The sequence below is a fragment of the Gadus macrocephalus genome, chromosome 14 (assembly GCF_031168955.1).
Source record: "Gadus macrocephalus chromosome 14, ASM3116895v1".
NCBI lineage: Eukaryota > Metazoa > Chordata > Actinopteri > Gadiformes > Gadidae > Gadus > Gadus macrocephalus.
In genome coordinates this window covers 3,948,536-3,968,535 of record NC_082395.1, presented here as the reverse complement: position 1 = coordinate 3,968,535, position 20,000 = coordinate 3,948,536, and the positions used below count along the sequence as shown (strand labels likewise).

Genomic DNA, 20,000 nt, shown 5'->3' with positions numbered 1-20,000 from the left:
AGCTGGAGCAGCCAGCGGGATAGCCATGGAGATCAGTGGAGTCTACGTCGGAGGAGTAGGCAGGAGAAGGAAGGAACTTTGAAATGTTTATTAGGCCAGCCTGTTCTAAGCGGTTCCAAGCTGTTCTGATGCAGATTTTATTTTTGTTTACATCTATAAATATAACGGTTGCAGTACAGTGTATGAGATTGTAAAACTTGTTATTTTCGTTTTTTACAAACATTAGGGTACAAACAGTTTTCTGAATAAGTTGCAATACAACCTAGAGCAGAAAGGAAGTAAAATAACAGTGTGACATTGTTTGGCAACAAACTGTGTTGAAACATGTGCTTGTTCACTTTTAAAATCAGCATTTACTTTACTTCCATGGGGAAAAGCTGTTAAAGGCACCCAGTGCAACTTTCGAGGCTTAAAAATAAACATTCAATTTCTAGTCTTTTTTACACGTAGTAAGTTTCAATAACTCCATACCATTACATACCGACATTTAAGCAGCAAAGATGAGACGTCGTTGTGTGGTGAGAACTGATACAAAATCGATAACAACAACAATGCCGCCATTTTCTTTATTTTTTGTAACCTACAATAAATAAAGCAGGCTTCCAGTCAATGGAAAAATGGCTTCTCCCCACCGGCGATTGTTGTTGTTTACGATTTTCTATCAGTTCTCACCACACAACGACGTCTCATCTTTGCTCCTTGAATGTCGATATGTAATGGTATGGAGTTATTGAAACTTACTACGTGTAAAAAAGACTAGAAATTGAATGTTTATTTTTCATTGAATGTTTACATAAAGTTGCACTGGGTGCCTTTAAAGGAATAAGCAAGAATTGTGATACATGCTATTGTTTTGTTTCCCACATTCAAATATATACACTAATCTGACCTTAGTTAAGAAAGAAAGCCTATATCCAGAAGTGTTGGCATATTCCTTTAAAACTTGCATGTTTCCACTGTTCAGTGCAAAACAGTCTTTTCAGAACTGCAATGCTTTTTATAAATTACCTTGTGTTTAAAATAAATATGGGACATTGGACGACATAGAGAGAGAGGGAGAATGTTGAAATATGTGAAACTATTATAGTGAGCTACTGCAGCTGAACTTGTCCCCCCTAGCTTCTCACTTCCTTTCATTTTGAACAATTTCACATCACTTCCTGTGTGATTAGTTGACATCTACATCATCTCACAATGTCACTTTGCATCAGTGTTTCCCAACATTTGTCTAGGCTAGGGAGTCGGGAGCCATTGTAGGGTCGCCTGAAATGCAAATGGACTGTGAGATAAAATCGTACGCTTGGTCATTTAATAGAGAACGTTGTTATTATAAATGACACAGTTTTAAAAATAGAAAACAACAGCAATGATTAGGAGCTTTGAAAGGTGTCATAGAAGTATAAATAGCATATTATTGTCAGTTAACCAACTCATGATAAAGATCATCAGTTGGTTACCAATTAATGGTGGGATTAGGACGTTGATCAAGGGAAGAAGTTTTGTTCCAGGTTTACTTAATTAAATGTTAGCTGGTTGGAGTGACAGTTATCAGAGGTTTAGTCCATTTAGAAAATCCCAAAAGGTTGGGAATCAGACCAAATAATGGGGTCTGGGGCCCAAAAAGGTTTTGGACCCCCTGCCTTATTTGTTCAACTTTCACTTTCATTTCCTTGATCCAGTGTGTCGTTTCAAACATTTCTCCATGCAGCCCGCCTGCAAACAATAGGACAGCATAGATCCTAGCTGCCAAGGCAAGGCGGTCACGGTGCCGGGTGATTGGTGGAGTACAGGACTGGTCTAGTACGTGCTTGCACTGCGCTACAAGGATCACTCTGTTTCAGAGCACCCAGTCGCACAGTGCTGGAGATTTGTAGCTGTTTGAGTTCAATGCTGCTTTGACAAAGACAGAGCTGTTCCTTTCAAAGTAAAAGCGTGTGCCTGACAGAACTTTTTGAATAAATTTGGAAAATGATACACCTTTGTTAAACTGTGTATGGTCAGCTTATTGTTTAACCATATTATTTGATCATTATTTCCAAACAGAGATAATTATTAATGATTTATGTTGTGTAGTTTTTGATGTTAGTTAAGTAATGTCTAGGTTAGTCATATTACTTAACATAAAATGAGGAATCTTGATCAGCACTAAAAGACGAATGGGTTAAATACAGATCCATATATGTTTTTTTAGCAGTTAATAAACGGAACGGGCTGGAGCCACAATAAATGACAATCAGGGGCGACATTCATATGAATAAATCCCACCATTGTAAATTGTTTTGTAAGGATAACAATTATTGTTATTGTCAAGCAAATTCACACAGAAGTATAAAAAGTAAAAACTGTAAATTAAAGCAACAGATGTGTGGCTCTCACACGAAGGGTAATCATATATAATTGCCATAATTCCAGAGAGCGAGCGAGTGCGTCTCTCGTTGGCTACAAGGCTATCTCTGTGCTTCCCTGTTGTTCTGATGTAGCACGACCTTGCCATTGATGGACGTCCCTGACAATGGATTGATGGCATGTGTTCCTCTTACATAACAACTCATTTCCTCAAGGGGGGAGAGAGAAGGAGAGAAAGACAGAGAGAGCAAGAGGGAGAGAGCGTGAGAGAGAGAGAGAGATAGTGTGAGAGAGAGAGAGTGAAGGAGAGACACAGCAGTAGGAGCTCTTTAGCTGGGCTCCTGAATCTGAATGGTTATTTATACTGTCTAAAAACAGGCCAGAGGAGTGAGAGGAAGGGTGTCAGAGAGGGAGAGAGAGGGAAGGAGATAGAGAGAGAGAGAGAGAGAGAGAGAGAGAGAGAGAGAGAGAGAGAGAGAGAGAGAGAGAGAGAGAGAGAGAGAGAGAGAGAGAGAGAGAGAGAGAGAGAGGGGGATAGAGACAGAGAGAGAGAGAGGTTTTCCTGAAGAGAGAGAGCAAGATAAAGCATTTCAGGGAAATAGGCTGTAAGGAGGATGTCAAAGAGAGATGAAAAAGCGGGACAATTTGTGAGGGTACAGCTGATAGATACACTCAAAGTGGGAAGAAAGGGAGGGCGAGAGAGAGAGGCAGACATAGAAAGTGCGAGAGAGAGAGAGAGAGTTGTATTCATATATTAACCTATTCTGTGGTTAACTGGGTCATGCCGAGGTCTGGAAGAGAGGTGCACGGATGTTGAGGATACCTCGGAATAAACGGGCTTGCACGCTGCCAGCAGAGCTCTCCACGGAGACCCTCCTTGGTGCTCCAGTGTGTCGCTCCCTTCAACGCTCCCCTTTACTTTGGTTCTGCATTTGACATGAATGCATCACCTCTTAACCCTTCACGGTGTAAAGTGGAACCTGTATGCTGAATAAGAGGGACCTACGCTGGCTCGTTCAACGTCTGGGTGCAGGTATCGTTGCGTTGCGTTGCGTTAGTTAGTAACACGTAGGGTCTAGATAGAACACACCTGTTTAGCGTCTCGCCCACCTCAGGCCCATTACGTGTCCCCCCCCCCCCAGGGCAACACCAACCCATTGCCAACGTGCTGTCGGAGCAAGCTGACCATCGATCGGCTCACCAATCTTATGCCAACGCACAAAACTAATTTTAAAATCCTCTACTCGGTCACTCATCCACGTAAACAGGCGTTGTAAACTCCCGTCAACCTCCCACACTCCACCTGTTTGCAGTTTATAGTATTTAACCTGGATAAGCTAATTCTAAAATGAATGTAAATGCCTCTAGGGTACTGATAACTCTGATATCAGGCTGAGGGCCGGTTCTGTGCCATTACCCTGGAGGGCTCTAGCTGCTGCTCAATGAATACAGCAGACCATGTTACTACAAGACAAAGGCTCGGAGTTCACATTCAATTATTTAACGTACAATGTTTTGGAATCACGGACCTACTCGTCCTCATCTGAATGTCAGGGAACTAACTATGAGCATGATCATGGAAAGCAGGCACCTTTGAACCTGGGATTAGTATGTTTGTGCAGTGCTGCCATGCTTAAAGGCGCCTCCATCAGCAGGATATTAGCATATAGCTCCGGGCTATTTATAGCAGCGTCTTCTCCAGCGCTAGCATCAATCGATGGAGGTCACAGCGCCGCACCCTGCTAACGGGTGACGCAAGGCCAGGGCGAGACCAACACTACAAACGCGGTCTCTGTTGACGGCCAAATCAGACAAAACCCCCACAGTGAGAAGAGGGTGCCTGTGAAGGAACAGTCACACCATCGAGAGACGCGAGAGGAGGGGACACTGCGTTGTGATTAACCCCTCCCGGGGATGTTTGGAGACTCATATTCTTTCTGTGTATTGATAGAATATCATGCGATCAGGTTGTGTAATATAGTTCAACATCATGTCTTATTTAATACGCTTAAATTACTTTGATGATTCGTCAAATAATAATATCTTTAAATTAAACTCTGCTCTGGCCTAGCTTAACATGGCCTTACAGTACAACACCAGACTGTGATGAAACCATCGTTACCGCCTCTCCTGGCTTCACTGAAACATCCATTACCAATATCATTTGTCAAAATGACTTCCTTGTACCTTGTGCCTGTCAAAAAACATAAAAAATAGCAATATAGTGCGTGAGTCTTTAAGGAGAACAGAGTTTGTGGACAAAACCAGCAAATTACCATACAAGTACTTTCAAAACGTCTTTCCTCAAAGAAGAAAGTGCTAGTGCTATTGTTTACCTTCGTGCCTGGCTCTCATGAAATGCTCTTCGGCAAGCTCAGCACATATTGCCAAATTATATTGGTGACGGATGTTTTAGCGCTGCCAGGAGAGGCAGTTAAGACGGTCTCATCAAAGACCGGTATTGTTCTTTAAAGGACAGAATGTCTTTTCAAATGTCCCTCGCAAAAGTGTAAACAATATATAACATTGGCCCTTCTAAGTGGTATATTTGTAAAGCATTGTGGTTTAACACAGGACTTTTCCATCAGTGCTATTGAGTTTCATTTATGGCTTTAATGTTATTTCGTCAATACTCAGTCAACCCAGAACCAATTGTGCCCACTAGACTATCCTGACCACAATGCTTATGGATGTCCTGGCATTCAGTGTTCATCTGCGCATCTGATCCTGTTAACTGATGTGTCTGTTCTCTCAGGCCTATCGTGTAACACTAGCCTGTAATTACACAAGCAAGGGCTGAGCTAACCTTTAACGGACAGCATTTGGATGGCACTTATATAGCACTTTTCCCAGCCAACTTGACCGCTGAAGGCGCTTTTGCAATCACACACTCGACACCCGAACATCAACCGCGAGAGGCGGCTTTGCGACGGAGCCAGAGCTCAGGTCTTCAGATCTGAGTTCCAGGACACATTGAGTAAACAGCGTCCGCCCGGCACGGGATCACACCTGCGATCCCACAGGTGTCGTGATAACACTGCACCACTTCAGAAGGAGCTGTAATAAGCACATTCATGAAACGTGTCCTCAGCCTGTTAGATGGGGCTATAGATTGGGCTGAAACCGCCCTTTTCCGCTTTTTATGTATAATAGATTATTATGTTTTCCTTATTTGTTAATTGGCCCGGAAATCTATTTGAACCCCAGCAGTGGGGAAGTTGTTAATGTAGAACACCCACCTGACAAAGTACCAACAAGGTCGATCAAACTACAAGCAGACGAAGGGAACACGATTGCATATTAAAGATGCCAGCATGTTCAGCTGTGTGTGTGTGTGTGTGTGTGTGTGTGTGTGTGTGTGTGTGTGTGTGTGTGTGTGTGTGTGTGTGTGTGTGTGTGTGTGTGTGTGTGTGTGTGTGTGTGTGTGTGTGTGTGTGTGTGTACGTGTGTGTGTGTGTGTGTGTGTGTGTGTGTGTGTGTGTGTGTTTGTGAAAGTTTGCCTTTGTATGTGTGTGTGTGTGTGTGTGTGTGCGTGTGTGTATTTGTGTGTGTTTTTGACAGTCCTTTGTGTGTGTGTGTGCGTGTGCGTGTGCGTGTGCGTGTGCGTGTGCGTGTGTGTGTGTGTGTGTGTGTGTGTCTGTCTGTGAACTGGCTTGGTTTTCCTCTTGGCAGTGGCTGGAAACTTGGGCAGGAATCCACAGCAAATATTTTATGTTTAGAGTGGGCAGGAAATGCATTTCAATATCTCTTGCCTCTCTTTTTCTTATTCTCTCTCACTCTCACACACACCTCCTCTGTCATTCCACTGAATCTTTCGCCATTTCCCTCTATCTATCTATCTATCTATCTATCTATCTATCTATCTATCTATCTATCTATCTATCTATCTATCTATCTATCTATCTATCTATCTATCTATCTATCTATCTATCTATCTATCTATCTATCTATCTATCTATCTATCTATCTATCTATCTATCTATCTATCTATCTATCTATCTATCTATCTATCTATCTATCTATCTATCTATCTATCTATCTATCTATCTATCTATCTATCTATCTATCTATCTATCTATCTATCTATCTATCTATCTATCTATCTATCTATCTATCTATCTATCTATCTATCTATCTATCTATCTATCTATCTATCTATCTATCTATCTATCTATCTATCTATCTATCTATCTATCTATCTATCTATCTATCTATCTATCTATCTATCTATCTATCTATCTATCTATCTATCTATCTATCTATCTATCTATCTATCTATCTATCTATCTATCTATCTATCTATCTATCTATCTATCTATCTATCTATCTATCTATCTATCTATCTATCTATCTATCTATCTATCTATCTATCTATCTATCTATCTATCTATCTATCTATCTATCTATCTATCTATCTATCTATCTATCTATCTATCTATCTATCTATCTATCTATCTATCTATCTATCTATCTATCTATCTATCTATCTATCTATCTATCTATCTATCTATCTATCTATCTATCTATCTATCTATCTATCTATCTATCTATCTATCTATCTATCTATCTATCTATCTATCTATCTATCTATCTATCTATCTATCTATCTATCTATCTATCTATCTATCTATCTATCTATCTATCTATCTATCTATCTATCTATCTATCTATCTATCTATCTATCTATCTATCTATCTATCTATCTATCTATCTATCTATCTATCTATCTATCTATCTATCTATCTATCTATCTATCTATCTATCTATCTATCTATCTATCTATCTATCTATCTATCTATCTATCTATCTATCTATCTATCTATCTATCTATCTATCTATCTATCTATCTATCTATCTATCTATCTATCTATCTATCTATCTATCTATCTATCTATCTATCTATCTATCTATCTATCTATCTATCTATCTATCTATCTATCTATCTATCTATCTATCTATCTATCTATCTATCTATCTATCTATCTATCTATCTATCTATCTATCTATCTATCTATCTATCTATCTATCTATCTATCTATCTATCTATCTATCTATCTATCTATCTATCTATCTATCTATCTATCTATCTATCTATCTATCTATCTATCTATCTATCTATCTATCTATCTATCTATCTATCTATCTATCTATCTATCTATCTATCTATCTATCTATCTATCTATCTATCTATCTATCTATCTATCTATCTATCTATCTATCTATCTATCTATCTATCTATCTATCTATCTATCTATCTATCTATCTATCTATCTATCTATCTATCTATCTATCTATCTATCTATCTATCTATCTATCTATCTATCTATCTATCTATCTATCTATCTATCTATCTATCTATCTATCTATCTATCTATCTATCTATCTATCTATCTATCTATCTATCTATCTATCTATCTATCTATCTATCTATCTATCTATCTATCTATCTATCTATCTATCTATCTATCTATCTATCTATCTATCTATCTATCTATCTATCTATCTATCTATCTATCTATCTATCTATCTATCTATCTATCTATCTATCTATCTATCTATCTATCTATCTATCTATCTATCTATCTATCTATCTATCTATCTATCTATCTATCTATCTATCTATCTATCTATCTATCTATCTATCTATCTATCTATCTATCTATCTATCTATCTATCTATCTATCTATCTATCTATCTATCTATCTATCTATCTATCTATCTATCTATCTATCTATCTATCTATCTATCTATCTATCTATCTATCTATCTATCTATCTATCTATCTATCTATCTATCTATCTATCTATCTATCTATCTATCTATCTATCTATCTATCTATCTATCTATCTATCTATCTATCTATCTATCTATCTATCTATCTATCTATCTATCTATCTATCTATCTATCTATCTATCTATCTATCTATCTATCTATCTATCTATCTATCTATCTATCTATCTATCTATCTATCTATCTATCTATCTATCTATCTATCTATCTATCTATCTATCTATCTATCTATCTATCTATCTATCTATCTATCTATCTATCTATCTATCTATCTATCCACCCATCTTACAATGCACCGACCCACACATCTATTTATCCATCCATCCATCAATTAATCCATCAATCAATCTTTCTTTCTCTCTCTCTCTCTCTCTCTCTCTCTCTCTCTCTCTCTCTCTCTCTCTCTCTCTCTCTCTCTCTCTCTCTCTCTCTCTCTCACTCTCTCCCTCTCTCGCGCTCTCCCTCCGTCTCTTTCTCTCTCTGCGTGTCTCTCTCTCTCTCTCTCTCTCTCTCTCTCTCTCTCTCTCTCTCTCTCTCTCTCCGTCTCTCTCTCTTTGCATCTCTCTCTCACTCTCTCCCTCTCTCGCGCTCTCCCTCCGTCTCTTTCTCTCTCTGCGTGTCTCTCTCTCTCTCTCTCTCTCTCTCTCTCTCTCTCTCTCTCTCTCTCTCTCTCTCTCTCTCTCTCTCTCTCTCTCTCTCCCACTGACTCACTCTATCCGTCCATCTATCTAATATGTACTCCTGCTCTCATCTTGACAGGAAACCAATGAACTGGTGGCCATCAAGAAGTTCAAGGACAGCGAAGGTGAGTGCTGCAACGTATTCCGACAATACCGCTCAAAGCCCCACTATGTAACCTCAAACTGTTTAGGCTTTAGTTCAAAGCCCCACTATGTAACCTCCAACTGTTTAGGCTTTAGTTCAAAGCAAGTTACCACAAGTCTACAAAATAAAACATTCCAATCACGACATCATGGCCCCAGGTAATCCTGCCCTACGATTCAATTTGGTCTGTGCCCCCAAATGACAAACAAAACAAAATGAGAGTATGTGACGTCAAAACTAATATTAAGTTACACATAGAACCAAGTTAGTTTTTTGGTTCAATAACTTCCCTTTGAATTAATTAAGGGCGATGTCACTATCCCCTTGCTTGAAGACACAGTTGCTCCGTGTGTCGTCGCTTTTTGTCGCCCTTTGTGACGACTATGATGACGACGACGTCAAAGACCCTCTGCATAGCCAGCCCCCTTAACCCCCCCCCCCCCACACACACACACACACACACACACACACACACACACCCCTCTTACGCACTTATTGTACTGTATGTTGTACGTCCTTGCACTTAAAAATAGCACTTAGCATTGTGTAGCATCTTATCCTAGCTATCTTTGTTGTGTACGGGGAATGGGTTAACCTAGCGATTGTTATTGCTTGGCACTTGGTTCGATGAACATCCTTACTGTTCCGACAGCGATATATTTTTGTTTCTCTTTCTCCTGACGAATGTACTTATTTGTAAGTCGTTTTGGATAAAAGCGTCTGCTAAACGCCCTGAATGTAAATGTCCCAATAGTCTCAGCAGCTTCTTGTTTACACCCTCCCCCTCCTGATGTCGTCGCTCACAGAGAATGAGGAGGTCAAGGAGACCACGCTCCGGGAGCTCAAGATGCTGCGCACCCTGAAGCAGGACAACATCGTGGAGCTGAAGGAGGCCTTCCGCCGTCGCGGGAAACTCTACCTCGTCTTCGAATATGTGGAGAGGGTGAGCTGACTCGGCGGAGGGAGGAACGCTCACTGGGTTCTGTGGGTGCAGTTGTTTCCGTTGGTTCTGTGGGTTCAGTTTGTTCCGTTGGTTCCGTGGGTTCAGTTTGCTCTGCTGTTCTATCGGTTTGTGACTGAACCGACAGAACCTCAGACCAACATAACTAGTTGGTTCTGTTGGTCTGTTGGTCTGTTGGGCTGTTTGTCCGTTGGTCTGTTGGTCCGTTGGGCTGTTGGGCTGTTTGTCCGTTGGGCTGTTTGTCCGTTGGTCTGTTGGTCCGTTGGTCAGTTGGTCTGTTGGTCCGTTGGTCAGTTGGTCTGTTGGGCTGTTGGTCAGTTGGTCAGTTGGTCAGTTGGTCTGATGGTTCAGTTGGTCTGTTGGTCAGTTGGTCAGTTGGTCAGTTGGTCTGATGGTTCAGTTGGTCTGTTGGTCAGTTGGTCAGTTGGTCTGTTGGTCTGTTGGTCAGTTGGTCAGTTGGTCAGTTGGTCAGTTGGTCTGATGGTTCAGTTGGTCTGTTGGTCAGTTGGTCAGTTGGTCTGTTGGTCTGTTGGTCAGTTGGTCTGTTGGTCTGTTGGGCTGTTGGTCAGTTGGTCTGATGGTTCAGTTGGTCTGTTGGTCAGTTGGTCTGTTGGTCAGTTGGTCTGTTGGTCAGTTGGTCTGTTGGTCTGTTGGTCTGTTGGTCAGTTGGTCAGTTGGTCTATTGGTCAGTTGGTCTGTTGGTCAGTTGGTCAGTTGGTCTGTTGGTCTGTTGGGCTGTTGGTCTGTTGGGCTGTTGGTCTGTTGGTCAGTTGGTCAGTTGGTCAGTTGGTCCATTGGTCTGTTGGTCAGTTGGTCCGTTGGTTCTGATGGTTCTGATGGTTCTGTTGGTTCTGTATTTTTAGTTAGTCTGTGGTTCTGTGGTTTTGTAGTTCTGTGGTTTTGTATATATGTGGTTCAGTTGTTTTGCAGCCTTATAGATGTTCTGTGAAACCCACTTTCCCATCCTTCTTCACGGTCTCTCCACAAAGGCACCAGCGCCTTTAAAATATGTAGACTGCATACTGCATGCAAAAATGATCAGCTGTAACTTCATTGTCATGGAAGTGGGTCAGGGTACAGAGATAGAGAACGGGAACAGAGTACAGTGACTAGTGCAGGAAACGGTACGGGGACTAGTACAGGAAACAGTATGGGGACTAGTACAGAGACTAGTTAAGGGACTAGTGCAGGAAACAGTACGGGGACTAGTACAGAGACTAGTTAAGGGACTAGTACAGTGACTAGTTAAGGGACTAGTACAGTGACTAGTACAGGGACTAGTACAGGGACTAGTTAAGGGACTAGTACAGTGACTAGTACAGGGACTAGTTAAGGGACTAGTACAGTGACTAGTTAAGGGACTAGTACAGTGACTAGTACAGGGACTAGTACAGTGACTAGTTAAGGGACTAGTACAGTGACTAGTACAGGGACTAGTACAGTGACTAGTACAGAGACTAGTACAGGGACTAGTTAAGGGACTAGTACAGCGACTAGTACAGGAAACAGTACAAGGACTAGTACAGAGACTAGTTAAGGGACTAGTGCAGGAAACAGTACGGGGACTAGTACAGAGACTAGTTAAGGGACTAGTACAGTGACTAGTTAAGGGACTAGTACAGTGACTAGTACAGGGACTAGTACAGTGACTAGTTAAGGGACTAGTACAGTGACTAGTACAGGGACTAGTACAGTGACTAGTACAGAGACTAGTACAGGGACTAGTTAAGGGACTAGTACAGCGACTAGTTAAGGGACTAGTGCAGGAAACAGTACGGGGACTAGTACAGAGACTAGTTAAGGGACTAGTACAGTGACTAGTTAAGGGACTAGTACAGTGACTAGTACAGGGACTAGTACAGTGACTAGTTAAGGGACTAGTACAGTGACTAGTACAGGGACTAGTACAGTGACTAGTACAGAGACTAGTACAGGGACTAGTTAAGGGACTAGTACAGCGACTAGTACAGGAAACAGTACAAGGACTAGTACAGAGACTAGTACAGGGATTAGTACGGGAACTAGTACAAGGACTAGTTAAAAGCCTAGTGCAGGGACTAGTTAAGGTACAGAGACCAGGGACAGAGAACAGGGACTAGAGTGGGACAGAGTACAGATACTAGTGGCGGTGAGCGACAGATAATGACCACCGGGACGAAGACGTACAAAGCAGCCCAACGCCAGCGCTCATCGCTCCCTGGGTCGGACCACTGATTAACACCACCTGTTCATTTAGTACAATTACCTGTTAATTAATTACATCACCTGTTGGTTTGACAACCGAGATGTCAGGTTGGAGGGGGAGGGGGGGGGGGGGGGAGGTGCTTCCGGTTAGTGTGTTAAAATGACTCGCATCCTCTGTGTGGTTGTGTGTTTGTGTGTGTGTGTGTGTGTGTGTGTGTGTGTGTGTGTGTGTGTGTGTGTGTGTGTGTGTGTGTGTGTGTGTGTGTGTGTGTGTGTGTGTGTGTGTGTGTGTGTGTGTGTGTGCTCGCGTAGTGTTGGCTAATAACTCTATTCCACTGTGTCTAGTTTTCCTGCTGTCAGAATGTCCGTTTAGTCATAAATAGCATCACCAAGGCAACGTGACACGTTGAACTCCACCGCTGCTGAATAATGGTATTTCCTACCGTGCTGCCAAGGTATCTGGACAGGCCATGTGTGTGTGTGTGTGTGTGTGTGTGTGTGTGTGTTTCTATGTATGTGTGTGTGTCCATGTGCGTGTTTGTGTATGTGTATGTGAGGGTGTGTGAGGATGTAGACGTGTGTGTGTGTGTGTGTGTGTGTCTGTTTGCGTGTGCATGTATGTGGATGTGAGGGTTTGTAAGTGTTTGTGGATGTGTGTCTGTTAGGGATCGACCGATATATCGGTCGGGCGATATAATCGGCCGATATTCGCGTTTTTTACGTGCATCGGTATCGGCCGATACGCGGCTGATTTTCGCCGATATTTTTTTCGCTAAGTTTTTTTTTTTAATTTTATTTTTTACTTGTTCTACCTCACCTGTTTTTACTATTTGTTAAATATTGTTTTTTATATTCAAGTTCAATAAATTCAATAAGTTCAATTTAAATTCAATAAATTCAATTTAAATTGAGACATTTGTTATCAGTGTAATTTTTATGATTGAGGGAGTAAAAGCAGTATCGGCTCTAAATATCGGCTCAAGAAAATCGGTATCGGCGTATCGGCTAAGGCTGATGAAAAAATATCGGCCCTAAAAAATCTGTATCGGTCGATCCCTAGTGTCTGTGTGTGTGTGTGTGTGTGTGTGTGTGTGTGTGTGTGTGTGTGTGTGTGTGTGTGTGTGTGTGTGTGTGTGTGTGTGTGTGTGTGTTGTGGCAACCCCGATCCGACGGAGGAGTTCGAGCCCCGCCAGCGCCCTCTCCACGGGCAGGTAGTCCGCGGGAGATAGGTGCCGCTCAGCGTGGCGACGCGGGAGCGCGCATCGAGCGCACCCGCGCAATCACGGAGATGCGGAGCACCCGGCGGAAGGAGACGGCGGAGCGTTCTTAAGGACCGCGCGCGCACCAGTCAGGGGAGGGTGACAGAGTTGGAGAGACGCGGTAGGGGGAGACTTCCGAGGCCCACGCTACTGACATTTCGCCTCTCCCCAGGACTAAGCAGCAGGAGACCCAATGGAGCAAGACGCCGACCCCGCAGGAGGACCAGACCCGGGGCGGTTCCTTTTTTGGCACGTGTGGTAAAACGTGATTAAAAACCCGTTGACCCACACCCTGTTTGGTGCATCTCCTTCCTGAATCTCAGCCGCCGACGGTCGGGATTGCCACAGTGGTGGAGAATGCATGCAGACCTTTTGGAAGTCTTTCTAGCAGTACAATCGGGTACAGATCCTCTTCTCTGCTTGGAGTGCTTGCTGATCGAGGCTTTGATGGAGAAGATTCGTCCTCAATGCTGGCGGACGACGCAGGGAGAACTTTTGACCTCCTCTTCCTGGGAGGGCTGAGAACGTTCGCGGTCTGCCCTGGGTCTTCAGTCCACTCCGGGTCCAGGTCCCGGTCCTCAGTCCGCTCCGGGTCCAGGTCCCGGTCGGTTCCCTCGGCACTGAGTTCTAGTGGAGAGTCTTCAGGCAGACCTTAGACGGAGCAACCATGAACCAGCCCGCAACGCGGGAGGAGGAGATCGAGGTGTTGCGGCGATGCCTGGTACGGATGGCCGAGCAGCTCGGACAGGAACCAGCCCACGCCGCCCCCACGAAGCGGCTCACTAAGCTGGGACCGGACGATGACGTTGAGGCCTTTCTTGAGATTTTTGCATCTCCTTCCTGAATCTCAGCCGCCGACGGTCGGGGTTGCCACAGTGGTGGAGAATGCAGGCAGACCTTTTGGAAGTCTTTCTAGCAGTACAATCGGGTACAGATCCTCTGCTCTGCTTGGAGTGCTTGCTGATTGAAGCTTTGATGGAGAAGATTCGTCCTCAATGCTGGCGGACGACGCAGGGAGAACTTTTGACCTTGCTGAGTTCTTCAAGGAAAGTGGTCAAATCCAAAGGAATAGCTTTTAAGAGAGTTTATTTGGTATCTCGTATTTTCGGTATGGTAAACTGAGACTCTGAAGCAAAGAGAGATTGAAGAGTATCTAAGCACGTCCTAGCTGATCAATAGACCTTAACCCTGTCCAGAAGAAATCTGGCGATCTCTCCCCCGTGTTCCTGGTGTTATTGTCTGGTCGGCAAGACCCGGAAGCAGTGGGAGGAGCCGGTGTGACGTATAACCCTTGGCTTCCTCATTTGTCTGTGGTGCTGCCCTCTGTGGCTAAAGTATTTATTGCAGCGTTCAGTAAGGTCTTGCTCCCCTTGTGGCTATGAATAGTATTTACGGCTTATATGTTTGGTCCTACTTCCTAGTGGTTAAGTGAGGGAAATACAGCTTGTGTTCTTAAAATACGTAACAACCTCCTCTTCCTGGGAGGGCTGAGAACGTTCGCGGTCTGCCCTGGGTCTTCAGTCCGCTCCGGGTCTAGGTCCCGGTCCTCAGTCCGCTCCGGGTCCAGGTCCAGGTCCCGGTCCTCAGTCCGCTCCGGGTCCAGGTCCCGGTCGGTTCCCTCGGCACTGAGTTCTAGTGGAGAGTCTTCAGGCAGACCTTAGACGGAGCAACCATGAACCAACCCGGAGACCCGCCCGCAACGCGGGAGGAGGAGATCGAGGTGATGCGGCGATGCAGAGCAGCTCGGACAGGAATCAGCCCACGCCGCACCCACGAAGCGGCTCACTAAGCTGGGACCGGACGATGACGTTGAGGCCTATCTAAGCAGCAGGAGACCCAAGGGAGCAAGACGCCGACCCCACAGGAGGACCTGACCCGGGGCGGTTCCCTTTGTTCCCCTTGTTCCCCAGACCAGGAAGAACCTCATTTAACTTTTTCGCTATCCTTTTTTGGCACGTGTTGTAAAACGTAATAAAAACCCGTTGACCCACACCCTGTTTGGTGCATCTCTTTCCTGACTCTCAGCCGCCGACGGTCGGGGTTGCCACAGTGTGTGTGTTTTCCCATCATGCACTTGACAATCTTGGAGGGTGGCTGCAGCTAGGAGACATCTCCTCAGGGTCGCTGTAACATAGAGAGTGCCCCATGCTCTGTCCATTCAGGTTGAAGAACTACATTTTGTTTTCTTCTTCATTTAAAGATGCTGCTGGTAGGATTTAAGAGCTATTATGGAATGTAGTTTGCTAGAAATGACTTTGAGAGAGCAATTACCGAGGTTAATTTGTACCACCCTCGCCTCACTTCTAAACAATCAGGATATCTTTCGTTTCGGAGAATTGTCTTTCCTGTCAATACAGGTGTGTTTTTGTAACAAAACTCAATAGCTGAGAAACATAGTGAGAGAGGGAGGGGACGTTTTTTGGGGGTTGTTTCATTTCAAAAGCTTGCATCTTCCTACTAGCGGCTCTCTTTTTTCACCACTTCTGAATCTTAACTACAGCTGTTTTAAAACTGTTCGGATGAAGCTGAACGTTGACGATGTCATTGGGCCGTACACTAACCAATCAAAGCACGTTCCTCCAGGGGGCTGGTACAAGCCCTGTCCACTCAAGACGAAGCGGTCGTGTAAAACTGTTCCTCCGTCACCCTACATGCCCACTGCACCGTCAGTCAACGGACGTGGGAAGGCGTGGCTGACGGATGGGGGAGTAGTCTTTGCAGAGGCATCCGTCAGCCAATCAAATCGCTTCGCCGGGTTCTTCCCGCTTCTTCCTGCTTGTTGCGATGCAAGATGACCCACTTTCCCGCTTTCCAGTATCGTCAGAGCCCGAGTCGCGTCACAGTGCTTAAATTTGCATACGCGATCTGATTGGATGACGGATCCGTCGCTGCCGAAAAAGTTGAACATTTTTCAACTTCTTGACGGACCCGAAGGCTCCAACGGAACGGACGGATCCACAATGCATTGCGCGTCCGTCCCCATTCAAAGTCAATGGGGATCAGTCAACGGACGGAGGTAGTGGGCACGAGGTGTTACCCTACATGCCCACTGCACCGTCAGTCAACGGACGTGGGAAGGCGTTGCTGACTGATGGGGGAGTAGTCTTTGCAGAGGCATCCGTCAGCCAATCAAATCGCTTCGCCGGGTTCTTCCCGCTTCTTCCTGCTTGTTGCGATGCAAGATTACCCGCTTTCCCGCTTTCCAGTATCGTCAGAGCCCGAGTCACGTCACAGTGCTTAAATTTGCATACGCGATCTGATTGGATGACGGAACCGTCGCTGCCGAAAAAGTTGAACATTTTTCAACTTCTTGACGGAGCCGAAGGCTCCAACGGAACGGACGGATCCACAATGCATTGCGCGTCCGTCCCCATTCAAAGTCAATGGGGATCAGTCAACTACGGCTCACGCCTCGTGCCCACTGCACCGTCAGTCAACGGACGTGGGAAGGCGTGGCTGACGGATGGGGGAGTAGTCTTTGCAGAGGCATCCGTCAGCCAATCAAATCGCTTCGCCGGGTTCTTCCCGCTTCTTCCTGCTTGTTGCGATGCAAGATTACCCGCTTTCCCGCTTTCCAGTATCGTCAGAGCCCGAGTCGCGTCACAGTGCTTAAATTTGCATACGCGATCTGATTGGATGACGGAACCGTCGCTGCCGAAAAAGTTGAACATTTTTCAACTTTCTGACGCCTCGTGCCCACTGCACCGTCAGTCAACGGACGTGGGAAGGCGTGGCTGACGGATGGGGGAGTAGTCTTTGCAGAGGCATCCGTCAGCCAATCAAATCGCTTCGCCGGGTTCTTCCTGGTTGTTGCGAGGCAAGATGACCCGCTTTCCCGCTTTCCAGTATCGTCAGAGCCCGAGTCGCGTCACAGTGCTTAAATTTGCATACGCGATCTGATTGGATGACGGAACCGTCGCTGCCGAAAAAGTTGAACATTTTTCAACTTTCTGACGGTGGCGAACGCTCCAACTGAACGGACGGATCCACAATGCATTGCGCGTCCGTCCCCATTCAAAGTCAATGGGCAACGGTCAACTGACGGAGGTAGTGGGCACGGAGCGTGACGGTGGCAAACGCTCCAAACGAACGGACGGATCCACAATGCATTGCGCGTCCGTCCCCATTCAAAGTCAATGGGCAACGGACAACTGACGGAGGCAGTGGGCACGGGGCGTCACCTGGGAAAGCCTGGCTAACAGCTGTCTCATGTGTTAGCTGTAGACAGTTCCGACAGCTTTCACATTGCAGGCCTGCTTGTACGGCGGGTACCATGGAGTTGCCATAGCAGACTTGCGGACATAAAGCCAACAAACGTCAACGTCTGTGCCCTCAGAAACAAGTCATTTCTGCTGCGTCGTATGACATTAACATGCGTATGTTGACATTTCTGTTTCTCCAGAACATGCTAGAACTCCTAGAGGAGCTACCCAATGGGGCGCCCCCTGATAAGGTCCGCAGCTATATCTACCAGCTGATCAAGGCCATCCACTGGTGTCACAAGAACGAGATCGTCCACAGAGGTAGGTTCCGGTTCCCCTTCAGATTTCAATGAATCGTAATATATGTAAATATAAACTGGCTTCATAGGTATCTTAACCAGCGTATGTATTTAAACGTAAAGTGGGTCAACTTATATAGACGGCAACGTTTACTGAGCTCATAGAGGGTCATGATTTAGTTTCTAGCATTTTCTTTTGCATAAAACCATCAAAAGAGGATTGCCCTAGTTTTTATTCAAGATTATAGACAAGTAATTACCGATAACAGTTACATGCAGTGAATCAGGGAATCTACAAAATAAAATAAGTCAAATAAATACCCCTTTATTATTATTAGTAGTAGTATAAAACATATTACTATTATTATCATTGTTATAATTATTATTGTTAATAGTATTATTCAAATATTTAAATTTAATTATTTTTCTGTCATTGTGGTTGTACTTACTTGATTATCCTACATGCATACTTTATCGATTTTGTTCTATGGATGTTGAGTTGGTGGTTAAAATAGGAAAATGGTGAACTGTATCAGGCCTATATCCGTATCCGTATATTTGAATTATTTAGCTCAGAATATTAGAACAATGTGTGTTGTCTCTGGTTCCTCCCAAGATATCAAGCCTGAAAACCTGCTCATCAGCTCTGAGGATGTCCTCAAACTCTGTGATTTCGGTGAGCCCTGTCAATTTCTTACACAGGGCAGGGTTGGGTTCCTGCACACACACTGCATGCATATAGTAGGCCTACTGTACTTACAGGGCATAAAATATGTACAGAACACACTGTACACACACTGCGTGTATATCGTACTGTACTTAAAGGACATAAAGTATGTACAGAACACACTGTACACACACTGCGTGTATATAGTACTGTACACACTTATAGTGATGCCCCATCTCTGAGACCGCCTCCCTTTGGAAACATAGGTGTGTAGGAATGTATTGGAAGTAATCATCTTTTGGCCATTGTTTAGTAATTCATTGTGAGGTAATTGGTTATTATGGGAGACATTGTTGTGTTTGAAGCTGCCGTATTCGGTTCTCGTGTGAGACGTGGCAAAACATAGTTTTCATTAGCAAAATGCAATTTGTGAACTCAAAATGGCATTGTTCACAAATAGTATCGCTAACAAAAGCCCCATGATGCGTTCCGATGTACACGCACCATTGATCTCTATGCATTTTATATAAATACATTGTCTGGTTGTTTAATTGTATATTGAGATATTTCCACATATTGGTGGAGTTTTATAAGCTGTTTAGCTATCTATGCGTCGTCATAGCACCCATGTCAGTACTGAGTCAGTGAGATGTGGTTGTTATTCACTGTCAGAGCTGGCCTTGGCTTAATTGTGATATCTACACCCTTAAAATGGACCCACACTTCATTAATTATTTAAATCCTCTTCTGATACACCAAAAGCCGCCGTATCAGAATTGGATGATTGCTCAAAGTAGACTTCATGGCCGTATTGTGCGAACGTAGTTGTTCTCTTGTTGATGATACAGTATCTATTATTTGGAGATATTGTTTATCGTGAACCAAAAAACGAACTTGGTTCTATGTGTGACTTAAGCTGCAACAATTGGGGCTAAACTCAATGGAATCATTTTTAAGGGTTAGGGTTATTTTTAATTTTAAGTATACATTATTTAATTCATGGACTTTCTTCTTAAGATTCAAGTTTTGACACACGTATGCTCTGGTTACAAAATGCCCTCCAGTTGAGAATCACTGTCCTAGCGCACTTTGTAAAAATAAAAAAAAAATTTTTGGTAAACATTTAACTTTTTAAAAAGTGCTATATTTATACAAACTTATTAATAATCATATTTCTGCTGTGGTACATCAAACCATGAATCGATACGATATGCCAGTCCAATCACTCCCTTGAGGGGGGTTTGTCCTGTCAATAGCACAGATCAGACACCTTTCACTTCACCTGGTGATGTGAGGGGGGTTTGTCCTGTCAATAGCACAGATCAGACACCTTTCACTTCACCTGGTAATGTGAGGGGGGATAGCCCAGTCAATGGCGTAGATCAGACACCTTTCACTACTTACCGTGACAAAGCTCAGACACAGCTGTCTACGATAAACTGAAAGCAAAGGACGGTTGTTGTTTT

The 20,000-nt window shown here is 43.8% G+C and overlaps 1 protein-coding gene across 1 annotated transcript in view; it reads left to right on the top strand.

Moving 5' to 3' along the window:
- Positions 1-20,000, top strand: part of cdkl5 (cyclin dependent kinase like 5) — a 45,580-nt gene that overhangs the window by 10,306 nt on the left and 15,274 nt on the right. The window contains exons 4-7 of the mRNA XM_060071997.1: positions 8,897-8,942; positions 9,769-9,905; positions 17,769-17,889; positions 18,484-18,543. Coding sequence (XP_059927980.1) covers positions 8,897-8,942; positions 9,769-9,905; positions 17,769-17,889; positions 18,484-18,543 — 364 coding nt within the window. The remainder of the gene's footprint in view (positions 1-8,896; positions 8,943-9,768; positions 9,906-17,768; positions 17,890-18,483; positions 18,544-20,000) is intronic.